The 23317-nt window shown below is 37.7% G+C and overlaps 3 protein-coding genes across 4 annotated transcripts in view; 1 reads left to right on the top strand and 2 right to left on the bottom strand.

Moving 5' to 3' along the window:
* Positions 1-22508, bottom strand: part of LOC115218385 (probable dolichyl pyrophosphate Glc1Man9GlcNAc2 alpha-1,3-glucosyltransferase) — a 53100-nt gene extending 30592 nt beyond the window's left edge. The window contains exon 1 of one of the 2 annotated variants that reach the window (XM_029788166.2): positions 22455-22508. Coding sequence is in view for 1 of the 2 variants with exons in the window: in XM_036508234.1 (XP_036364127.1) it covers positions 18834-18840 (7 nt within the window). In the remaining variant the exon portion in view is untranslated. Of the gene's footprint in view, positions 1-18833; positions 18856-22454 lie in introns of those variants that run through there. The other variant, XM_036508234.1, reaches the window with a different exon arrangement.
* The window catches only part of LOC115218602, a 151289-nt gene continuing 131820 nt past the window's right edge, over positions 3849-23317 (top strand). Inside the window, exon 1 of the mRNA XM_036508232.1 lies at positions 3849-4043. Within this exon, the coding sequence (XP_036364125.1) occupies positions 3984-4043 (60 nt within the window). The 5' untranslated portion in view covers positions 3849-3983. The remainder of the gene's footprint in view (positions 4044-23317) is intronic.
* On the bottom strand, positions 20554-22511 carry LOC115218672 (U3 small nucleolar RNA-associated protein 6 homolog). Its single transcript, XM_029788598.2, has one exon. It carries the CDS (start codon positions 22386-22388, stop codon positions 20619-20621), a length of 1770 nt encoding a protein of 589 aa, XP_029644458.1. The 5' UTR covers positions 22389-22511; the 3' UTR covers positions 20554-20618.

The following is a 23317-nucleotide window of genomic DNA, read 5'->3' as shown; positions in this document are numbered from 1 at the left end:
AATAAAGTATAAGCTAGACGATATAGGATTTGATTTTATTGATTCTTTTCTCATCAATATTTAATGTCTGTAAGGCGACAAGACGGCAGAATTGTTAGCACATCAGGCGAAATGCTTCGCAGCATTTCCTCTGTCATTATGTTCTAAGTTCAAATTCCACCGAGACTGGCATGAACACCACACAATTTAGATAGTCTACAACGAAATTTATATAAAGCTTACCCAATCAACATATGGCTAATTAGCAGAATTGCTAGATTGTCAAACAAAATATCTACAGTGTTTGGTTCCAGCACTTTACATTCGGAGTTCAATTCTGGCTGAAGGTAGCTTCGTCTTTTATTCTTCTGAAGTCAATAAAATAAAGTACCAATGAAGTACTGAGTTGATTTAGTGTTTTTTTTTCTTTTTTTATTTCCTAGATTTTAAAGGTGGAGGGCTAGCAGAAACGTTAGTACCCTGGGTGAAATGCTTAGCAGTATTTCATCTGTCTTTATGTTCCGAGTTCAAATTCCACTAAGGTCAACTTTGCTTTCATCCCTTCAGGGACAATAAATTAAATATCAGTCAAGTACTGGGTTCAATGTGATTGATTGTCCCCACCCTGAAAATTTCAGGCCTTGTGCCTGTAGTAGAAAGGATCATTTAATGTCTGTTTTCCAAGCTGGCATGGATTTAATGGTTCAACAGGGTCCAACTAACCTGAGGGCTGTGTTGGTCTCTGGTGTCTGTTTTCACATGGTTTCTATGGCTGGATGTCCTTTCTAATGCCAACCACTTAACAGAGTGTACTGGGTGCTTTATTTTCATGGCACCAGCACTTTGTAGAATCAACTCTAACCCTAACTTGGAAGACACCCTTGTTGCTTTGTTGTTGATACACAAGCATCATACAATCTGCCTTTCACTCTGAGAAACAGAGAGATCTTTTGTTACCAACAGTGGTAACAACTCTCTGACCATTCTCCATCTTATTCTTATTCTAGCAACTATACTTTCAGATAAGATATATATATATAAATATATATGTATGTATGTGTGCTTGTGAGCGTGTGTGTGTTTGAATTCAACATACATATGAAAATATATATATATATATATATATATATATATATATATATATATATATCTATATACTCTTTTACTTATTTCAGTCATTTTGACTGTGGCCATGATGGAGCACCACCTTTAATGAAGCAAATCGATCCCAGGACTTATTCTTTGTAAGCCTGGTACTTATTCCATCAGTTTCTTTTGCCGAACCACTAAGTTACGGGGATGTAAACACACCAGCATCGGTTGTCAAGCGATGTTGGGGAGACAAACACAGACACATAAACATACACACACACACACAAACACACATATATATACATAAACACACATATATATGTATATATACTAGTATATATATATATATATATATATACTAGCATTAAAGACCCGTCTTTGCCGGGTCATAGTGCTAGTGCATGTATATATGTGTATATGTATGTGTACATATTACATGTACATCTATATATATACATCTACACATAAAATACAAAATACAAAGTTATATCTTGATATCGCTAGTGATAACAATACTCAAAATATATAACAGACTGGAATTGTTAGCCCATCTCTTGTAATTTCGATCAATTGTATCTTGTCCTCCCTCTTGTATAGAAGTGTGGCTACAATCCAGCCTACCTCTACTTCGGGGGGGGGGGGACATTTAAAATTTTTTTCCGGGACACCCTACATCTCAGATATAAAGGTAAAAATAAAATATTTTCACTTTGCAAATTCGAGTCGAGTACTCCCTTGCACGCTCCATTGACTCAAACCTTGCTTCTATTGTGGCGAATTTACCGCCTCTGATTATATATCTTTCATAGTCGCACCAAGACACTTTTTGAAGGTGCTTTCCTCCATGTTGTTCAAATCTTTTTTCTCTACATTGTATACTTTATAGATAATAGTCTTTTCTTTAATTTAATTTTTTATTATCCATCTGGACTATTCCATTTCTGCATGCTAATTTTATTTTTAATTTATTCCCATTCATGTGAAACCACTTATTCAAGTTCAATTCATTGATGCAATTTTATACCAATTGCTATTTTTACTTTTGTCATGTTACTTTAGTTTGATTTTAATTATTACTTACTACATATAATTCAATTGTTATTATTATTTTTATTGTTAAAGTGAAAGTATTTGACATAAAATAGAAAAATGTTTTTGTTTCACTTTTAACACGTAATACTGGAATAGTGGAGAAGATATTATATTGCTATGGGCTCGCTCTAGGCAAGAAGTTGAACATTTTTTTGCCGATGACACTCCCCGGACCCTAAGTAAGGCCTGTGTAAAATTTGAATGAAATTGGTTGTGTAGTTCTCAAGTTTTAGGGAAACACACAGACAGACAGACACACATTCTCAGTTTTATATAAATAAAGATATATATATATACGACGGGCTTCTTTTAGTTTCCGTCCACCAAATCCACTCACAAGGCATTGGTCGGTCCAAGGCTATAGTAGAAGACACTTGTCCAAGGGGCCACGCAGAGTGGTTGGCATCCAGCTGTAGAAATCTTGCCAGATCAGATTGGAGCCTGGTGCAGCCTCTCCAGTCAAACTGTCCAACCCATGCCAGCATGGAAAATGGACATTAAACAATGATGATGATGATGATGATGCTGATGATGTATGTTTCTGTGTGTATGTGTCTTTATGTATGTGTTTGTCCTCCACCACTGCTTGACAACCAGTGTTGGTATGTTTACATCCTTGTAACTTAGTGATTTGACAAAAGAGACTGATAGAATAAGTATTAGGCCTTAAAGCCTTAAAAAAGTAAGTCCTGGGGCCAATATGTTCGACTAAAAATGCTTAAAAGTGGTGCCACAGCATAGCAATGGTCAAGTAACTGAAACAACTAAGAGAGATATATATGCATATATGTATGTATATATAAGTATGTATGTATGTATATATATATATATGTGTGTATACACACACACATATACATACATGTATATTTGTACAGATAAATACACACACATACACAATTATATAAATATATAGATATAGAGGAGTGGCCATAGGTGCAGGAGTGGTTGTGTGGTAAGGATCTTGCTTCCCAACCACATGGTTCCAGGTTCAGTCCCACCGTGTGGCACCTTGGGAAAGTGTCTTCTATTGTAGCCTCAGGCCAACTGAAGCTTTGTGAGTGGATTTGGTAGACGGAAACTGAAAGAAGCCTATTGTACATATATGCGTGTGTGTGTGTGTATCTTTGTGTGACTGTGTTTGTCCCCCCACCGTCACTTGACAACCAATGTTGGCATGTTTACCTCTCCGTAACTTAGTGGTTCGGCAAAAGAGTCCATTAGAATAAGTAAGGCTTACAAAGAATAAGTCCTGAGGTCGATTTCTTCAACTAAAGGTAGTGCTCCAACATGGCCGCAGTCAAATGACTGAAACAAAAGAATAAAGGAATATATATATATATATATATACACATACAAATATATATACCCACACTTATGCACATATTTCTATATATCTATATATACACACATATATACATAGACACATGCATGCACACACATTTGCTGTGTTTTGATCTCTCTTAATCATGGGGCTTAGATAATACACGTTTTTGTTTTTTTATGTATTTGTTTATTAGTGTTATATATCTTGCTTATTTTTCCTCCCTTTTTTTGTCTTTTTGTTGGTTTTGTCTGTCAGTAATCACAGATAACCACAACTTGTTTGGACATATTTATCTTATTGTCTTTGAGGAGGGCGTGGTTATTGATCTGGTGATTGATGACATATAGCAATCAGGATCAGTCACAAACACTTCAATTATATATTATACATGTGGGCCTACTTGCTACCTAATCACAAAGAAATTAAACACCATCTTTCAAACTTTCTCAGAAGAGTTTTCCGATGCTAGCGTGAAGCAGAGGAACAAAAATCAGACATGGAACTATTATTTTGGAAGAATTCGGAAAAGCATCTTCGCTGCGTCTTTGCAACATTGGTATGTACTTTATTCATGTTAGTTTTTGTTGTTATTGTGAATGACTGATGACTTGTTATTGATTGCAATGAAATAAGCTGCCTGTGGTTTCTCAAATACTTTTAAAAATATAGTGTAGTTGTTACTAAGAAATGACCATGCTTTCGCAAACTGTTTTAGGTGTCTGTAAAGTTGCAAATGGACACAGACATTCTCAGACCTCCCACCCTTGACACTGTAGATCATCGAAGTTGAGAGGGAGAAAGAGAAAGCTACACTTGAACTCTGCTGGTGCTTAACCCTTTTGTTACCAGAATTCTATAGAAATATACCACCTTTTGATTAATTTTGAAAATTGTTAAGAATTTAGTAAAATAACTTTGTCGTTATTAAGCTAGTGTTTGGAATATACATTCACATGAAATTTTAATGGAAGATATGGTCAGGTATGGCGGGGTGCGTGCCTCGGTGATGCGTCACTGCATTCACTATTTGTCAGTATTTGCTCAGAAACAAATTTGACGGAAGGTTTAGCTTTAAAACTTTTGTTACCATATTTCTGTTGAAGCACACTGCTTTAGATTCAATAAATTTTTAAAATAATGAAGAATTGTTTGGAACATAAATTAATGTGAAATTTTGAATGAAGGTTGTAATTCAAATCACTTTACCATGTTTCTATCAAAATATGATGTCTTTTGTTCTGGTTAATTTTGAAAATGATAAAGAATTTAATCAAATAACATTGTCATTATTAAACTGGGGTAGGTGGCGAGCTGGCAGAATTGTTAGCATGCCAGGCAAAATGATTAGCAGTATTTCGCACATCGCTATGTTCTGAGTTCAAATTCTGACAAGGTCGACTTTGCCTTTCATCCTTTCAGAGTCAATAAATTAAGTACCAGTGAAACACAGGGGTTGATGTAATCAACTATTCCCCTCCCCACCAAATTTGAGGTCTTCTGCCTTTAGCAGAAGGGGCTATCATTATTATTAAGGCAATGAGCTGGCAGAAGCATTAGCACACTGGACAAAATGCTTAGCGGTATTTCGTCTGCCGTTACGTTCTGAGTTCAAATTCCGCCGAGGTCGACTTTGCCTTTCATCCTTTCGGGATTGATTAAATAAGTACCAGTTACGCACTGGGGTCGATATAATCAACTTAATCCGTTTGTCTGTCCTTGTTTGTCCTCTCTGTGTTTAGCCCCTTGTGGGTAGTAAAGAAATAGAAATAGGTATTTCACCCATCTTCATGTTTAGAGTTCAAACTCCACCAAGGTCAACTTTGCCTTGTAAGATAGAACCAGGGTCATTCTCAGCTGAGTTGGGACCCAAAAGTTAATCTACTTAATTTCAGCTGATTAAACTGAAGCAATGTCAAATGAAATGCCTAGCTTCAGGACTCAAAGAACTTCTCACTCCAGAAACTGAACCTACAACCTTTTGACCATCAAGTTGACACCTTAAACACTAGACCAGTGGTTCCCAATGTGGGGACTGCAAAGGTAGCAATGGGGGTTCATGAAGTAAATTCAAAATTTCATATATATATATATATATACGCGAGAAAGAAGCAACAAGAATGGATAGGTTTTTAGTACGATCGTTTCATACAAGGACAGGTTTTATTAAAAGTTGCAAAGATTACAGCATATAAACGAGTCCCGTACTCATCAGCTAAAATACATGTAAGTTCTCTAGACATCCTAGTGTTTGAGGCTATACTCATGAAGTAATGTAGATAATTAAACAGATTTCTAAAGTTCATTAAAGTTCTTTAAAGATGATGTACAGTCTTATCACAGAATTTTAAAAGAGTTTTGATAGCATCACAGAGAAGGTGACCTAATCCATATGAATTTCCATAGATATGATGAGGGATTATATGATGAGGGAGTATATAATCCCTCATCATATCTATGGAAATTCATATGGATTAGGTCACCTTCTCTGTGATGCTATCAAAACTCTTTTAAAATTCTGTGATAAGACTGTACATCATCTTTAAAGAACTTTAATGAACTTTAGAAATCTGTTTAATTATCTACATTACTTCATGAGTATAGCCTCAAACACTAGGATGTCTAGAGAACTTACATGTATTTTAGCTGATGAGTACGGGACTCGTTTATATGCTGTAATCTTTGCAACTTTTAATAAAACCTGTCCTTGTATGAAACGATCGTACTAAAAACCTATCCATTCTTGTTGCTTCTTTCTCGCTTATAATCACCCCACATTACTGTATTGTTAAATCAGTATAGTTTTTTTTGGTGCATCTAAGTTAGGTACCATATTCAAGTAAATTTTTTTAAATTAACTTGAATCTTTATTGCTCTTTGTATATATATATATATATATATATTATTTTATTGGTCTAGTGCAGTGGTTCCCAACCCTTTTATTTAAATGAGTTTTCTCACCGACCCCTTTTAATACTCTTATCCTTATGTATATATATATGTGTGTGTATATATGTATATATATATATATATATATATATATAATATATCATCATCATCATCATCATCGTTTAACGTCCGTTCTCCATGCTAGCATGGGTTGGATGGTTCAACTGGGGTCTGGGAAGCCAGAAGGCTGCACCAGGCTCCAGTCTTATCTGGCAATGTTTCTACAGCTGGATGCCCTTCCTAACGCCAACCACTCCGTGAGTGTAGTGGGTGCTTTTTACGTGCCACCTGCACAGGTGCCAGGCGAGGCTGGCAACGGCCACGGTCGGATTGGTGTATTTTATGTGCCACCGGCACGGAAGCCAGTCGAGGCGGCGCTGGCATCGGCCACGAGTCGGATAGTGCTTTTTACGTACCACCAGACCAGGGATCCTGGCTGGTTCAATTCGATTTCGATTTCGCTTGCCCCAACATGTCTTCGCAAGCAAAGGGGGTTGGCATGGGTGCCTGTCATCGGATGAGGTTCTATATTGACTTCGCTTGCCTCAACAGGTCTTTGTGTCCAAGGGAAGAAAGGCATTCATAAGTGGGCTGGGCTCACTTGTCCTGCCTGGTCTTCTCATGTACAGCATATTTCCAAAGGTCTCGGTTGCTGGTCATTTCCTCAGTGAGGCCTAAAGTTCGAAGGTCATGCTTCACCACCTCGTCCCAGGTTTTCCTGGGTCTACCTCTTCCACGGGTTCCCTCAACTGCTAAGGATTGGCACTTTCTCACCCACCTATCTTCATCCATTCTCGCCACATGACCATACCAGCGCAATCGTCTCTCTTGCACTCCACAACTGATGCTTCTTAGGTACAACATTTCTCTCAAGGTACTAACGCTCTGTTGAGTATGTACACTGACATTACACATCCATCGGAGCATACTGGCTTCATTTCTCACGAGCTTACGCATGTCCTCAGCAGTCACGGCCCATGTTTCACTGCCATGTAGCATGGCTGTTCGTACACATGCATCATACAGTCTGCCTTTTACTCTGAGCGAGAGGCCTTTAGTCACCAGCAGAGGTAAGAGCTCCCTAAACTTTGCCCAGGCTATTCTTATTCTAGCAGTTACACTTTCAGTGCACCCACCCCCACTACTGACTTGGTCACCTAGATAACGGAAGCTATCAACTACTTCTAGTTTTTCCCCCTGGAAAGTGACGGAAGTTGTTTTCTGCAGATTTTCGGAGGTTAATGCTCCCGAGCATCTGCCACATACAAAAACTATCTTCCCAGTTAGCCTACCTTTGACATTGCTGCACCTCTAATGTGTCCATAGCTTACACTGAGTACATCTTAAAGAGTTTCTACCTACACCTTTTCTACAGATCGAGCAGGTCCATCTTCCTGAAGACATTTGTGGATTGTCTACCTTCCTACTTATTAGTACTTTGGTTTTAGCTAGGTTGACTCTAAGGCCCCTCGATTCTAAACCCTCCTTCCACACCTGAAACTTCTCCTCCAGTTCTGATAGTGACTCAGCAATTAGAGCAAGGTCATCAGCATAGAGGAGCTCCCAGGGGCAACCTGTCTTGAATTCCTCCGTAATTGCCTGGAGGACTATGATAAATAGGAGGGGGCTGAGTACTGAACCCTGGTGGACCCCAACCTCTACTTTGAATTCTTCTGTGTACATGTTGCCAACCCTAACCTTACTTACGGCATCTCTGTACATGGCTTGCACAGCCCTCACCAGCCATTCATCTATCCCTAGTTTCCTCATTGACCACCAGATAAGGGATCGGGGGACCCTATCAAAAGCTTTCTCCATGTCAACGAAAGCCAGGTACAGGGGCTTATCTTTGGCTAGGTATTTCTCCTGCAGCTGCCTTACCAGGAATATAGCATCAGTGGTACTTTTCCCAGGCACTAACCCAAACTGCATCTCATCTAAACTAACTCTCTCTCTAATTAGTTGGGTGATGACCCTCTCCGTAACCTTCATTACCTGATCCAACAGCTTGATACCTCTGTAATTATTTGTATCTAGGGCATCACCTTTACCTTTGTAGCAGTTGACTAGTATGCTGCTACACCAGTCATTGGGTATGACTCCTTCGTGTATCACCTGGTTGACTATACGGGTGACTAGTTTATAGCCGACACTGCCAGATATTTTGAGCATCTCTGCAGTAATTCCTGATGGGCCTGGGGCTTTCCCTGTCTTCATGCTTCTAATTGCTTTAACTACCAAAGAATTTTCAACTCGGATGGCTGGTCCCTCTGTTGGGTTGACATTCGGCAGACTCTCTTTATCCCATTCATTTTCTTTATTCAGCAACCTTTCATAGTGGCATCTCCAAACCTCTCTCTTTGCATCCTCATTTAGCGCAAGTGAACCATCATCCATGCGAACACACTTCTCTCCTACTACATCACGATTCTCTCTCATACACTGTCTTACAACACGAAATACCTCAAGTCTTTCATCCTCACGGCTCAGAACATCGGCAAATTTTTTCTTATCTGCTTCCCCTCTGGCTAAATAAACCCGTCTCCTAGCTTCCCTTCTGGCTCTCTGATACAATTCCCTGCTACCACCGTTCTTCCAGTCCTTCCAAGCCTGTCTCTTTTGTCTAATAGCCCTGACAACCACAGTGTTCCACCACCATGTTACTCTGGGTCGAGATGGTACTTTGCTCCATCCACAGATCTGGTCAGTGGCTGTCAGCAGATTGTCCCGTAGAAATCTCCAGTTGCCTTCCACATTAAGTGAAGCTATATCCCCTTCTATTTCGTCAAAGGCTTCGAGTAGTATGTCTCTAAATCTCTGTCCATTTGCAGGATCTTTAAGCTTCCAGACCCTTCTCCTCCAAGCTGGTCTTCTTCTGGGCAACCATTTAGCTCTGATCCTGAAGTCGCTAACTACTAATCTATGTTGAGGAGTACATTCTTCGCCTGGAAAGGTTTTGGCATTTATAAGCAGCCCTCTTTCCCTTTTTCTGGCAAGGATGTAGTCAATCTGGCTAGTGTGTCTGCCAGAACGGTAGGTGACTAGGTGAGAGGTGGGTTTCCTGAAGTTGGTATTGCAGACCATAAGGTCATTTGCATCACAGAACTCCAGCAGCCTGGTTCCCTCCTCATTACGAGAGCCAAAACCGTAGCCTCCATGAACGCCCCCGACATGCCGTCCAACATGTCCATTGAAATCACCTGCCACGAAGAGAGGTCACTGTCATTTGTCAACGAGGTAGTCCGCAACAGGGTGTCATAGAATTGGTCTTTTTGTCCTTCCGGTCGCCCTGGTTGAGGGGCATATGCCGAGATGATGGTAGCTGACCTATGGTGAAGCACTAATCTAATCTTAAGTACTCTATCACTTACTCTGACTACCTCGATTACCTTATCTACCCATTTCTCCGCAAGAAGTATACCCATGCCCCCGACCCCGTCAATGTTCCCTGCCCAGAAAATCTTGTACCTGTGTTCCTTGCCTGTGATGAGCCTAGCGGAGCCTCCTCTCCACCTTACTTCCTGGATGCAGCATAAATCCACACGTCTCCGTTCAAGCAGCTCAACAATCTCTCCAGACCTACCTTTCAATGTGCCAACATCGAGTGTGCCAACTCTGAGGGTGTGGGAGGTGTGGGCCTCTGAGACCCTGGGATGAGGGACAGCGGTGTCATGTACCTGAAAAGAAAGCTTGCATTTGCCAGATTTCATACTGAGACACTAGACTACAACCTGCATACATTTCACAGTTTTTGCGCTATATGATCACAATAAACCTTACATAGGGGTGTGGTTGGGGGAGTCAAGAAAGGTAGAAAGGTAGAAACTTCCGGTTCTGGTGGAGGGGTGGGAGGGCGGGGTCACCTCGAAGGAACAACAGGTTTAAGATAATTCGTAGGGAATTTTCTGCAACAGAAATTACTGAACATCTAGAAAATTCGGGAATCGAGTAAAACATAATATAAATAAGAGAGAGAGAGAATATTTAGTAAAGAATTCTGGGGAATGGAATAATAACGGGATGACCCTGAAATTAAAGGAGGAATTGAAAATGCATGATCTTAAGACAGACAGGAAGCCAAGTTTACAAGATGGCGAAATAGATAATAGAGAAGCGGGATTTAGGGTTACGAATCAACGCTTAAAAATATGAATATGAATGACAGGTTGAAAGTTAAGATCGCTTAGCTGGTCATTTTTTGGAATCAGTGTTTTGTCAGCAAGATGTAGATCGAGAAGAGGGACGAGAAAGAGTTAGGGTTGGGGGGGTATCAGTTGGCAACATGAGGAAAGAGAGAGGGGGGGAGAAAGAGAGAGAGAGCTAAGGAACAACAGGTTTAAGATAATTCGTAGGGAATTTTCTGCAACAGAAATTACTGAACATCTAGAAAATTCGGGAACTGAGTAAAACATAATATAAATAAGAGAGAGAGAGAGAGAATATTTTGTAAGGAATTCTGGGGAAAGGAATAACAACGAAGGAACAACAAGGTTTAAGATAATTCGTAGGGAATTTTCTGCAACAGAAATTACTGAACATCTAGAAAATTCGGGAATTGAGTAAAACATAATATAAATAAGAGAGAGAGAGAATATTTTGTAAGGAATTCTGGGGAATGGAATAATGGAGGAACAACAAGGTTTAAGATAATTCGTAGGGGATTTTCTGCACACACACACACACACACATATATATTATTTATCTATATACACACATAAGGATAAGAGTATTAAAAGGGGTCGGTGAGAAAACTCATTTAAATGAAAGGGTTGGGAACCACTGCACTAGACCAATAAAATAAAATTTTAAGGGGCTTAAATTTTCTCATTTTTATGCTGTTGCTTAGAAGACAACAAAAGTATTTTACATGAAATTCATGGAAGAATATTTTAATTCAAATGTGAACCAGTGAAATTGAAAAATGAGCCTCAATTCTGTTTCAGCATTTCAAAAGCATTACTACTTTAACCAGTTCATAATCATGAAATACATTGTCTACGACTTCTATACATGCATGTATATATGTGTGTGTGTGTGTGTGTGTATATATATATATATATATATATGTATATTTATATATATATATATATTATATATATATATATATATATATATTTATATATATATACATATATATATAGCCACACACACACACACATTGTGTCAGCAGCATTAACTCATGTCTGAGTGTTAAATCTATAACAAGTGAGTGAGCCTCTTCGTCTTGATGCGTGCAGAGGGTACTGATGCCTGAGGTGGCTGTTCACACCAAATGTGGTACAGAAGAGCTGGGAACATTTGGCAGGGGATGAGGAAGTGAAAGTCATTCTTTGTGTCATCAATGTTTGATCTCTGTCTTTTGACATCCATTATTTTCAAAATTAAGATAAACAAAGTTCTTTTTTTTAATCTAAAATATACTCTCCTTCATTTTTTACAATGCTCTTTCATCTATCTGGTAGACTTGCAAGGTCCCACTTCCAAAATTTGCTTGTTCATGATGAATAATAATCCTCCAGTGTTGTTCTGACCTCACCTACAGAATTCATATTTTTTTTTTCATTCAAATGACTTTGAAGACTGTGGAATAAAGAATTATCAGATGGGGCAATGTTTGGTAGATATAGTGGATGGGGGTGTCATTTTCCATGCAAACTGCTCCAGCCTCAGTCCAACCAAACCCTTGTGAGTGGATTTGGTAGATACTTCAGGATCCTTGGTTTAGAAAAAGATGAAATTTCATGTGAAAGGAACTGTGATTATGTATATCAGAAAAAATATATATGTGTGTGTGTGTGTTTGTCCCCCAACATTGCTTGACAACTGATGCTGGTGTGTTTACGTACCCATAACTTAGAAGTTTGGCAAAAGAGACCGATAGAATAAGTGTTGGTCTTACAAAGAATAAGTCCTGGGGTCAATTTGCTCAACTAAATGCAGTGTTTGGGCATGGCCACGGTCAAATGACTGACCCAAGTAAAAAAGAATATACAAATGCATATATGTGTACATATATGTATACATATATACATGTACATGCATTAATATGCAGACACATATAAATGCATGTACAAGTCACCCAAGTTACCACACAGTGGGATTGAACCCGAAACCATGTGGGTGGGAAGCAAACTGCTTAACCACATAGCCATACCTGTGACTATGGAAAATAATTTTGCTGTTATAAAACAACGACAAAAGCAAATGTACTTTGAAAACTGATATGGGTGTAACAAATAGAAAGCAATCAGTATAGTTAGACCCCCATGGAGATTAATAATCTAGTTAAGAGAGAAAGTATATGATGACAGAGTGGGTTTCTGATTAATGTATGTGAATAATTAAAGAGGAGCAACACACACAAGCTACATACATATATAAATATATATATATATATATAAAGATAAATTGAATATAGAGATATACTACTGACAATCCAATAATTTATCTATATTACAATATTACATTAAATACTATGAATATAATATAACATAAATAATTATAAAAACCATAAAAGACTAACAAATTGCTTCAACTTATATATATTTTTTTCTGATATACATAATCACAGTTCCATTATATGTAAAGTCACTTCAGGGTCATGGTTTAGAAAAAGACGAAATTCCATGTGAAAGGAACTGTGATTATGTATATCAGGAAAAAATATATAAGTCGAAACAATTTGTTGGCCTTTTAAAAAAAATTTACCATCATTTTTTTTCCATTTTTAATGCATTTTTTTGCTATTTTTTGGCTATAACTCTCTAAAAATGCTTATATAGTTATTTCCCTTACAAACCCGAGCAACGCCGGGCGATACTGCTAGTGTTTTATAATAGTTTAATTGAGTAAGGAGTGGGCTTTGCACTCGTAACCTTTTTTTATGTTGTTAAGGTGTGATTTTGAAGCCTTATTTAGTTGGTAGTTCTAGGAAAGAGGAACACTGCAAAGAAATTCCCCTGTTGGTTTGCATTTCAAAGTGTTTTCTTTCAATGTGTTAAGATATTACATGAATGGAAAAGGTGTTGCCAAAATAATTCATGAAAAATCGCCAAAAACTCCTGTCAAACGCAAACCAGTAACTAACAAGAAGTTTTTATAATTAAATTATGCTATATATAATATTCGTAGTATTTAATGTAATATAAATAAATTATTTGATTGTCAATAGAATATCTCCATATATAATTTATCTTTATAATTGCATTATACCAATATTTATATGGTATCCAGCTAAAGTACCAGTGAACTGAATGTTTAACACACCCCTTTGAAGGATTTCTTCTCCTTAGTTTGTTACTTTATATATATATATATATATATATATATATACACACACAAACATATAAATATGTACATATAATATATATATATATACATACACATGCTCCGATAGATGTGCAATGTCAGTGTGCATACTCGACAGAGTGTTAGTACCTCGAGAGAAAAGTTGGACCTAAGAAGCATCAGCTGTGGTGTGCAAGAGAGCTGACTGCGCTGGTATGGCCATGAGGTGAGAAAGGATGTGGATAGCTGTGTGAAAAAGTGCCACACCCTAGCAGTCGAGGGAACCTGTGGAAGAGGTAGACCCAGGAAAACCTGGGATGAGGTGGTGAAGCATGACTTTCGAACATTGGGCCTCACCAAGGCAATAACTAGTGACCTGGACCTTTGGAAATATGCTGTGCTTAAGAAGATTCGGCAAGCTCAAATGAGACCATAACCTTGTGGCCTATGCCAGGAGTGTAACCAGCCCACTTATGCATACCTTTCCTTCATTGGACACTAAACTCTGCTTGCAAAGACCTGTTGAGGCAAGTGAAATTGAAATCAAATTCGATGACTGGCATCTGTGCTAGTGGAGCGCTAGGAGTACCATACAAGCGTGATCGTTGCCAGAGTAACAAGCTGGCCTCCGTGCCAGTGGCACATAAAAAACACCATTCGAGTGTGATTGTTACCTGCATCAGTGTACTAACACGTGAAAAAACATTCGAGCGAGGTCATTGCCAGTGCCGCTGGATTGGCTCCTGTGCAGGTGGCACATAAAAAGCCCCATTAGAGCGTGACCATTGACAGTACCACCTTGGAGTTAGGAAGGGCATCCAACTGTAGAAACTCTGCCAGATCAGATTGGAGCCTGGTGCAGCCATTTGGTTCGCCAGCCCTCAGTCAAATCGTCTAATCCATGCCAGCATGGAAAGCGGACATTAAACGATGATGATGATAATGCATATATGAGTACAGGATGTCACCAATGGTGCAAATAAAATGAAATACGTAAACAGAGTTAAATATGTAAACAACAAGAAAAAAATGGAAAACAAGACAAGTAAACACAGAGAAAGGACCCTTCATCAGTTGTCGGCTGTCAATCTACTCCTCATTTCAAGCATTCAGTGACAATGAGTCTTCAAAGACAGTTGCTCCCATGAATTATAAAATAAAATTTAGGATTTATGGAGGGTCAAAGTTGGGAACAAAAACATAACAGTGGAGATGTACAAGGAAACCGAATGGAAACAAACATGGAGGGTCGTTAGACCAGAACAATACTAACAGGTGGCTAGCTGGCAGAAATGTTAGCACTGCCATTACATTCTGAGTTCAAATTCCGCCGAGGTCGACTTTGCCTTTCATCCTTTCGGGGTCGATTAAATAAGCACCACTTACGCACTGAGGTCGATGTAATCGACTTAATCCCTTTGTCTGTCCTTGTTTGTCCCCTCTATGTTTAGCCCCGCTGTGGGCAATAAAAAAATAAATACTAACAGTAATACCAGTCATTGATCGGGTAATTACTTTTACTCTTTCTCAGGAGCCACATTCAAAGTATTGTTATATATATATAATTTTGCTCCTCCTGTATGTGTATTTTATAAGAGAAAAATGACAAGTCACCAAGACCTTTGGAAATATACTATGCTTGAGAAAACCTTGCAAGCCAAGTGAGATCGTAGCTATGGCCAATGCCAGTGTCACATAACCGACCCATTTAAAAGCACCCTTCAATTGTCAGACAATATGCTGTGCATGAGAAGACCTGTTGAGTCAAATGAAATCATAGTCGTGGCTCATGGCAGAGCTGCCTGACTGGCACATAAAAAGCACCATTCGGGTATGGTCGATGCCAGTGGCATGTAAAAAGCACCCACTACACTCTTGGCATGGTTGGCATTAGGACAGGCATCCAGCTGTAGAAACCTTGCCTGATCAGATTGGAGCCTGGTGCAGCCTTCTGGATTGCCAGTCTTCAGTCAAACTATCCAACCCATGCCAGCATGGAAAGTGGATATTAAATGATGATGGTCATCATGATGATGATGATGATGAAAAACATGTAATAATTGAAGTAGAAAAAAGATCAATTTCATACAAGAACTTCGGTTTGTTTATTATATGACAACAAGTGAGTTGTATGTGTTATTTTATTTATCAATACACTAATAGCAATTATATAATACATTTAATTGAAATAGGTAATTTACTCATTCTTGAATGAGTTATTGAAGTATTCATGTTGCATTAAGACTGAATATTTCTTTATAAACAATGTTTTTTTCTTCTATTTCGGGAGTGCATAAGCAAAAAGATTAATGCTATTGAAGAAGCATTCTGAGATGAAAGCATTCATTTACATTAGGATGTACAGTATATATTCTACCAATTGGTGTACCAAATTTAATCCCAGAATCACTGTGAACCTTTGTATCTATTTTGCTTCTATTCCATTCATTATTACTCCATGTGTAATAAGGGGTCTCGTGATATAGCAACATTTTTGCAAAATTGTCCCCTTGATAAAGATTGAAAAAGGCCGTTAAAGTGGTATCCTTTGGATTTGAAACTTGATTTGCAGTTGTCTCAGCAGCAAAGTAAACCCTTTGACCATTTTCTAACTGCACAGAAAGTTGTTGAATGGCTGGGGGAGGAGCGCTTTTTGTGGATTGGGAATCCAAATATACACCAAAAGGCCTCATTACTGCTTATATATATACCTAATTGGCATTGTTTAACTTGATAAGCCATATCCCCAAGGAGAATTGAAAGATTCAGTTTCAAATCTGACCCAGGGTGAGACTATTCCTACAGATATGCTGTCTTTACTTTCATTTTGACAAACAGACAGAAATTCTATTTTATATATATATAGAAGATATATATAAACACACTCACACATAAATATATACATATGAATGTATCAGGAATGTGCCATCAGTAATTACTTAGGGTAGGCACTTGGTGATCTTTATGTTGTAAAACACAAAAAATACGCAAAACACAGGTGTGCGATTGAGTTGAATGCAGAATTATTTCTGCCTTTATAAGCACATAAAAAAACATTGTTGTAGGAATGTACGCAGCATGTGTACTACAGCAGTTCTATGCGTAGCTTAAATACTGAGATTGAAAAGCAGGAGTGAATTATGCCTACCTAATCTACAAAAAAAATTTTAATACTTTGCATTTTATGCAGAGTAATCAGAGTAACATTCAGAATTTTATTGAATTAGGTTCATATTTTGTCATAAAAGGAAAATGATGCTATTGATCTATTTTATTCAAGGTAGGCACTGCCTACATTGCCTACCCAGGCGGCACATCCCTGGTATGTATATATTTCTTTATTGCCCACAAGGGGCTAAACATAGAGGAGACAAACAAGGACAGACAAAGGGATTAAGTTGATAATATTGACCCCGAAAGGATGAAAGGCAAAGTCGACCTCGGTGGAATTTGAACTCAGAACGTAATGGCAGACGAAATACTGCTAAGCATTTCGCCCGGCGTGCTAACATTTCTGCCAGCTCGCCACCTTATGTATATATATCGCCCTGGTATGTATATATTATCATCATCATTTCTTGTCCGTTTTTCATGCTGGCATGTGTTTGATGGTTTGACAGAAGCTCCACCAGGTTCCATTGTCTGTTCTTGATGCCCTTTTTATTTTGTTTACTCTAAAGAGCTCATAGCGAATTGACAAGCATATGCAAATCAACATTAAATAGACAAAAACAATTAAGTGAAAAGAATTAAAGTTTACTTGTGTTTGCTTTAAATAATCGTAAGTAATGATATAATGTAAATTAAATATACACCAATAATAAATCTTTGAGCGAGGTATAAACAGTAGTAGCATGACATCGTGAAGTATATTTGTCACCTAAATATGACTAACCCTTAAGAATCGATGCTACTGTAGCTTGTAGCCCCAGAAAGACATCTCCTCCAGCTGCCACCCACTTCACAGTGTACTAGATGCCTTTTTCTGTGGCACCAGCACCACAACTTTTTATGTGGCACCATCAACAGTGCTGTTAAATGGTACCATCACCACTGCTTTTACATGACATCAGCATCAGTGCTTCATGTGGAACCAGAACCAGTGCTTTTTACATGGCACCAGTACCAACATGACCACCAAGTACACTTCAAGACAAAACCCCCTCAACTGAGAGAGGGGAGTAATATTCAGTTGGTGTGGCTCTGTACCAGTTGAGAGGGAACAGATATGAGTATTTTGCTGTACAGTAGATACATGGATACCTATGTTGGGAAACAGGAGAGGGAGTTAGAGAGTATGATAAAGACAGTGATAGTGAGAGAGATGATAGAGTAGTTGCACTGGGACATGGCCTCGGGGGAGGGGGTGGTAAGGATAGGTGAGGTGATATGGTGGCTTGGGTTGGGTGAGTGGGCATGATGAGGTAACCATAGCAAATGATGAAGAGAAATATAGAAATATATAGATGTACATTGCTTGAATCCTCCAGAGAACAGACCAGTCACTGAAGCATGAACATTCAAACATTTTATCTTGATGTATTTTTTATTTGCACAATCATGAAATCAAGTGGAAGTTCATTTCATGAATAACTCTAAGTTGATGGACAATCTTTCCTCTTTCATTGAAGGCTCTTGTTTAACTGCAGGCTAACTCTAATTGAGCAGACTTCTTTGATCAAAGGCATTTTGGTTGATCACCTCATCCTTTTTAGGAAGAGATAAGATCAAATTATCTAATATAGCAATGGCTCCAGTAGTTTAGTTGAAGCAATGCAATATGTAAAAGATATAATTTAAAGAAAACCTTTAATACTTTAGTATTTAAACTGGTCATATCTGGTCAAGTATTCCACCTGTTCTATGTTCAAACTGGCCGGAGCCTGCCTCTCACACATACCCAACAATGTCATTCAAAAAATAAACAATTGCATCATCAAAACTTTAAAGCTACAAGATAATGAATGATTAATTCAAAACAATGTGGATAAATAAGCATTGCATTTGACAGAATAATTTGAGTGTTAAAGGGTTAAGCAATGCAGATGAGAAGACAGGCAAAATATGTCACATGACACCAATAAATAAAGGCAAAGACAACTTCGTGTAGTACCTTGCATAGTTAAGCAATTTGTGTTAAGATGGAAAAAGATGGTGCAATCAAGATGGTATTGGAAGCGGATTGTGACCAGCAATATATAACAGCATCTGGTGGTCAAGTCGAAGTTGACCAAATTCTATGGTCCTTAAAAAAAATATTTAAAACAAAAGAAAGTAATGGAATAATGATAATCAGGTACAGGAGATAAAGAAACATATATAGAAATACAGGTAAAATACACACAAAGGATGCAGACGTACTCAATCTCTTCATCAGTTATAGACCAAATATCGCAATTTGAGAGGCTAAGGCAGTTTTGCACTTCTCCTTGAAAAATGCATGTTTTTTGAAAAATTTTTTCAGATTCCTATATTTTAGGTGTCGGTGATTATGAATAAGCAAAAAAATTTTTTTTAATTTCATGCCCCCACCCACCAATTTTTTATTTTGTTTACTCTAAAGAGCTCATAGCGAATTGACAAGCATATGCAAATCAACATTAAATAGACAAAAACAATTAAGTGAAAAGAATTAAAGTTTACTTGTGTTTGCTTTAAATAATCGTAAGTAATGATATAATGTAAATTAAATATACACCAATAATAAATCTTTGAGCGAGGTATAAACAGTAGTAGCATGACATCGTGAAGTATATTTGTCACCCTTAAGAATCGATGCTACTGTAGCTTGTAGCCCCAGAAAGACATCTCCTCCAGCTGGCTATTGACACACTATCTGTGCCCTATCAGTATTTGCAAAGGGGGATCATCGTTCCCATCTCCAACCTGACGTGATACACACGGACCCGAGTTTCTGAGTATTGACCCGTCATCAGTGCCTCGGGTCCGTGTGTGTCACATCAGGCTGGAAATGGGAATGATGACTTCTCTTTGCAAATATTGACAGGGCACAAATAGTATGTCAATAGCCAGCTGGAGGAGATGTCTTCCTGGGGCTGCAAGCTACAGTAGCATTAACCCTTAAGGGTTAGCCACATTTAGGTGGTAAATATACTTCACGATAAATATACACCATTTTATGAGAAACAAGCAATGTTTAATAATTGTTATAAAGTTTAATAAGAGGCTCAAATTTCACCCCTTCCTCCAATTTTAAATTTTGAACTTTGATATCCATTTATTTATTTATCGGTCTATCTATTTATTCCTGTCTGTTTATTCATAAAATATATTTGTCAACTAAATGTGGCGGTCCTATAGAAGACGGTGTTACTGTTATTTTTAGCCCAAGGAAGATATTCATATTGGTTTATCTCATTATACACATATCTATATGCTTATTGAATTTAAAATTTTGAAAATGTGGTTTCTTGCATATTCGGAATCTCCATCATCTAAAACATTGGGAAAAAAAAATTTCGAATAAGTTCTAAATTTTAAAGGTGGGGTGGGGTTAAAAAACTTTTTTTCACATGCTTGTAATCTCTGACATCTAAAATGTAGGAATCCGAAAATTTTCTTTTTAAAAAATGCATTTTTCAAGGAGCGGTGCGAAACTGTATTAGCCCCCAATTTTGATACCAAATAATATTGTTCAATTTGGTGGTGTTAGTAACACAAGCTGTTGGGAAAAAAATGAATGGCTATGAAAGAGGAACATAAACCGAAAAAAGATAAAATTTTAGAAAAATAGAATAAGAAAAGATGTTCTCTAAACTGGACAAGTTATGAGGAGAATGCAAAAAATTATAATAAAGAAACAAATAGGAAAGGCTGATGTCTAAAAATATTTATTTACAAAAATCCTCAGTTAAAAAGCAGAGTTACTGAAAGAATATTAGTTCTTAAGCTGACCAGTTCTCATTAATATGTATTTTAGATTAAATTCTTCAAGTTTTTCAGCCTGTAAAACTTTTATAGCTCTGAAATGGATACTTGAAAGTTTTTCTATCTTCCCTTTTGGATGAGTTGACTCAAGATTAATATATTGAAGCCAAAAATCAGGAATATCTTTACCATATTCTTGAACAGCATCTTCATAAACAATTCGAAGACTGTCTATATTTGGATTCTTTTGAGATTTTTCCAAAGCAATAAATTCTTTGTAAAAATCCAATGAAACAGGTTTTTGTTTGGACAGTTCTTTATACTTTGATCTTACTTTCAAAATTCCACTAGTGTCGTAAATCCATTTCAAATAGTGAGTATTTATTTTACCAACTAAGTCCATATTAGGCTGTGACCTACCTCGTTCAAAAATCAGTTCTATCTCTGAAGATTGACATTTCTTAGCAAAATTTAAAAGTGATTCCCATAATGGCCAAGTGTTCTGTGAAATGAGATTATCTAAGGCTTTTCCAAAAGAAGCATAGACAGTGTCAAAGTCGACGTCATTCAATATTTGAAGATCCAAAAATCCATGCCAAATTCTCAGATCTTTGGGGAATTTTTGCACAGCAAGCTCAGCAACTTGTAATGCCTTACTGACAGATCCAACATCAGATTGGAACTGCAACCATTTTAGGAAATTATCAGCAGACAACAACTGTTTCTGAGAATAAGTTTCAAAGACAGTTAATATGTGTTCCTTGAGGTAGTTAGTTATTTTCATATTATTTTCTTGTAATTGCTCGAACAAGAATTCCAAATACATATTCAACATAGCAGGGGTAGATTTGAGTTCGAGGGATTTCTCATAACTCTGGAAACAGTCTTGGTATATTTTTAACGGTATTAAAGACTTACTATAGTCCTTAGCAGCATGATAAAACTTTCGTCGTGCGAGAGCATCCCACACCAGTTCGTTCTCTTTGTACTGATTTAACAACAATGTGAAGATTTCCTCTTCGTGATGCTCAGTAAAATCAAACAGGCGACATATGGGGAGAAATTTCAACAAAAAACTTACGTCACCTGCTATTGCTTCATGTGCCTCTTTGAATACAACAAATGCGACCTGGCCGTTTATAGTTGACTGGTTGCTGTGTGGGATTTTCTCAGAAGAAACTTCCAGGATTTCCAATCTCTTGCGAGCTTTATCACAGCAAAGGAGTTCCAAGCGATAATATTCCAGCCACAGAAGTTGAGACATATTGTTGAATCTTAAGCCTTGGTGAAAGAACTTACGTGCAAGCTGTGTTTCGCCGTTTTCAAAATGGTATTTAGCCGCCAAGATCCAAAGGCTCGCATTTTGATTGTGCATACGAAGCATTTTGGAAAATATCCGATTTACTGTGGATTTTTGATTTCTCTTTTTAGCAAATTCTATATGAGATAGCCACAACTGAAGGTCGTTCGGGAAATATTTGGTCGCCTGTCGAAACAACTTATGTATTCGCTGCACAATTGCAACATCGATTTCACAAACTTTCCATTTACATCTAAGTTGACGGCGACGTATTCTAATGAGCGACAGTACATTCTGTTCATACTTTATATAAGCAATAAAGTCCGGTAATGATTTTTTCATTTTCTTTAATTTGTACTCAAAAGCTCGGCGCCGTCTCAGTATTTTTCCAGTTTCGTCATTAGTAAACAATCTAGTTCTCACCATTTCTTCCATTTCTGGAATCATTTCCTCAATTTTCTGTTGTACAAACTCAGCCATTTTTGATAGTATTCACAAAATTAGCACTGAATGCAAATAAATGAAATAAATCAACAAAGAAATTACCGCAAGTTGCTAATCGACGAAAACCAATTCCTTCTTCGCCACATGTGCGTTGTGAATAATTTATTTTCAAATCGGAGAGCTTCAAATTGTCTCCCTTGAAGCGGTGTAGTTCGTTTTTCAATCCCCCATTAAGTAAATGTACATCGTAATGGAACATTGGATATTATTACTTCATACAGTTAAGGCGGCGAGCTGGCAGAATCGTTTCCACGCCGGGCGAAATGTATAGCCGTATTTTGTCTGCCGTTACGTTCTGAGTTCAAATTCCGCCGAGGTCGACTTTGCCTTTCATCCTTTCGGGGTCGATTACGCACTGGGGTCGATATAATCGACTTAATCCGTCTGTCTGTCCTTGTTTGTTTTCTCTGTGTTTAGCCCCTTGTGGGTAGTAAAGAAATAGGTATTTCGCCTGCCGCTACGTCCTGAGTTCAAATTCTGCTGAGGTCGACTTTGTCTTTCATCCTTTCAGAGTCGATAAATTAAGTACCAGTTACGTACTGAGGTCAATCTAATCGACTGTCCTTCTCCCCAAAAATTTCGAGCCTTGTGCCTTGAGTAGAAAAGATTCGTTATCACTCCAGAAAAAATGCTTAGCGTCATTTCGCCCATTCTTACGTTCTGAGTTCAAATTCCGCCGAGGTCATCTTTGCCTTTCACTCTTTCAAAGTTGAAGGTCATAGCTCCGCATGCATGTCTCTGGGTCTGATTTCGTTGTCTCGTAACTTCCAGAAAAATATATATATTTTAGTGAAATTTCTAAAAAATATGCTTCAAATGGTGTAGGTTTGAAAAAAATTTTTTTTTTAGATGATGGAGTGAAAACTTATGGAAAATTCACATAAATCGACTTTGTTTCCTCATAA

The sequence above is a fragment of the Octopus sinensis genome, linkage group LG13 (assembly GCF_006345805.1).
Source record: "Octopus sinensis linkage group LG13, ASM634580v1, whole genome shotgun sequence".
Classification (NCBI taxonomy): domain Eukaryota; kingdom Metazoa; phylum Mollusca; class Cephalopoda; order Octopoda; family Octopodidae; genus Octopus; species Octopus sinensis.
The sequence above is the reverse complement of the archived record's forward strand: the minus strand, read 5'-3'. Positions and strand labels throughout refer to the sequence as shown.

Coding starts and splice junctions, on each gene's coding strand:
- LOC115218672 (XM_029788598.2), bottom strand. CDS start 22,388: ATGGCTGAGTTTGTACAACAGAAAATTGAGGAAATGATTCCAGAAATG.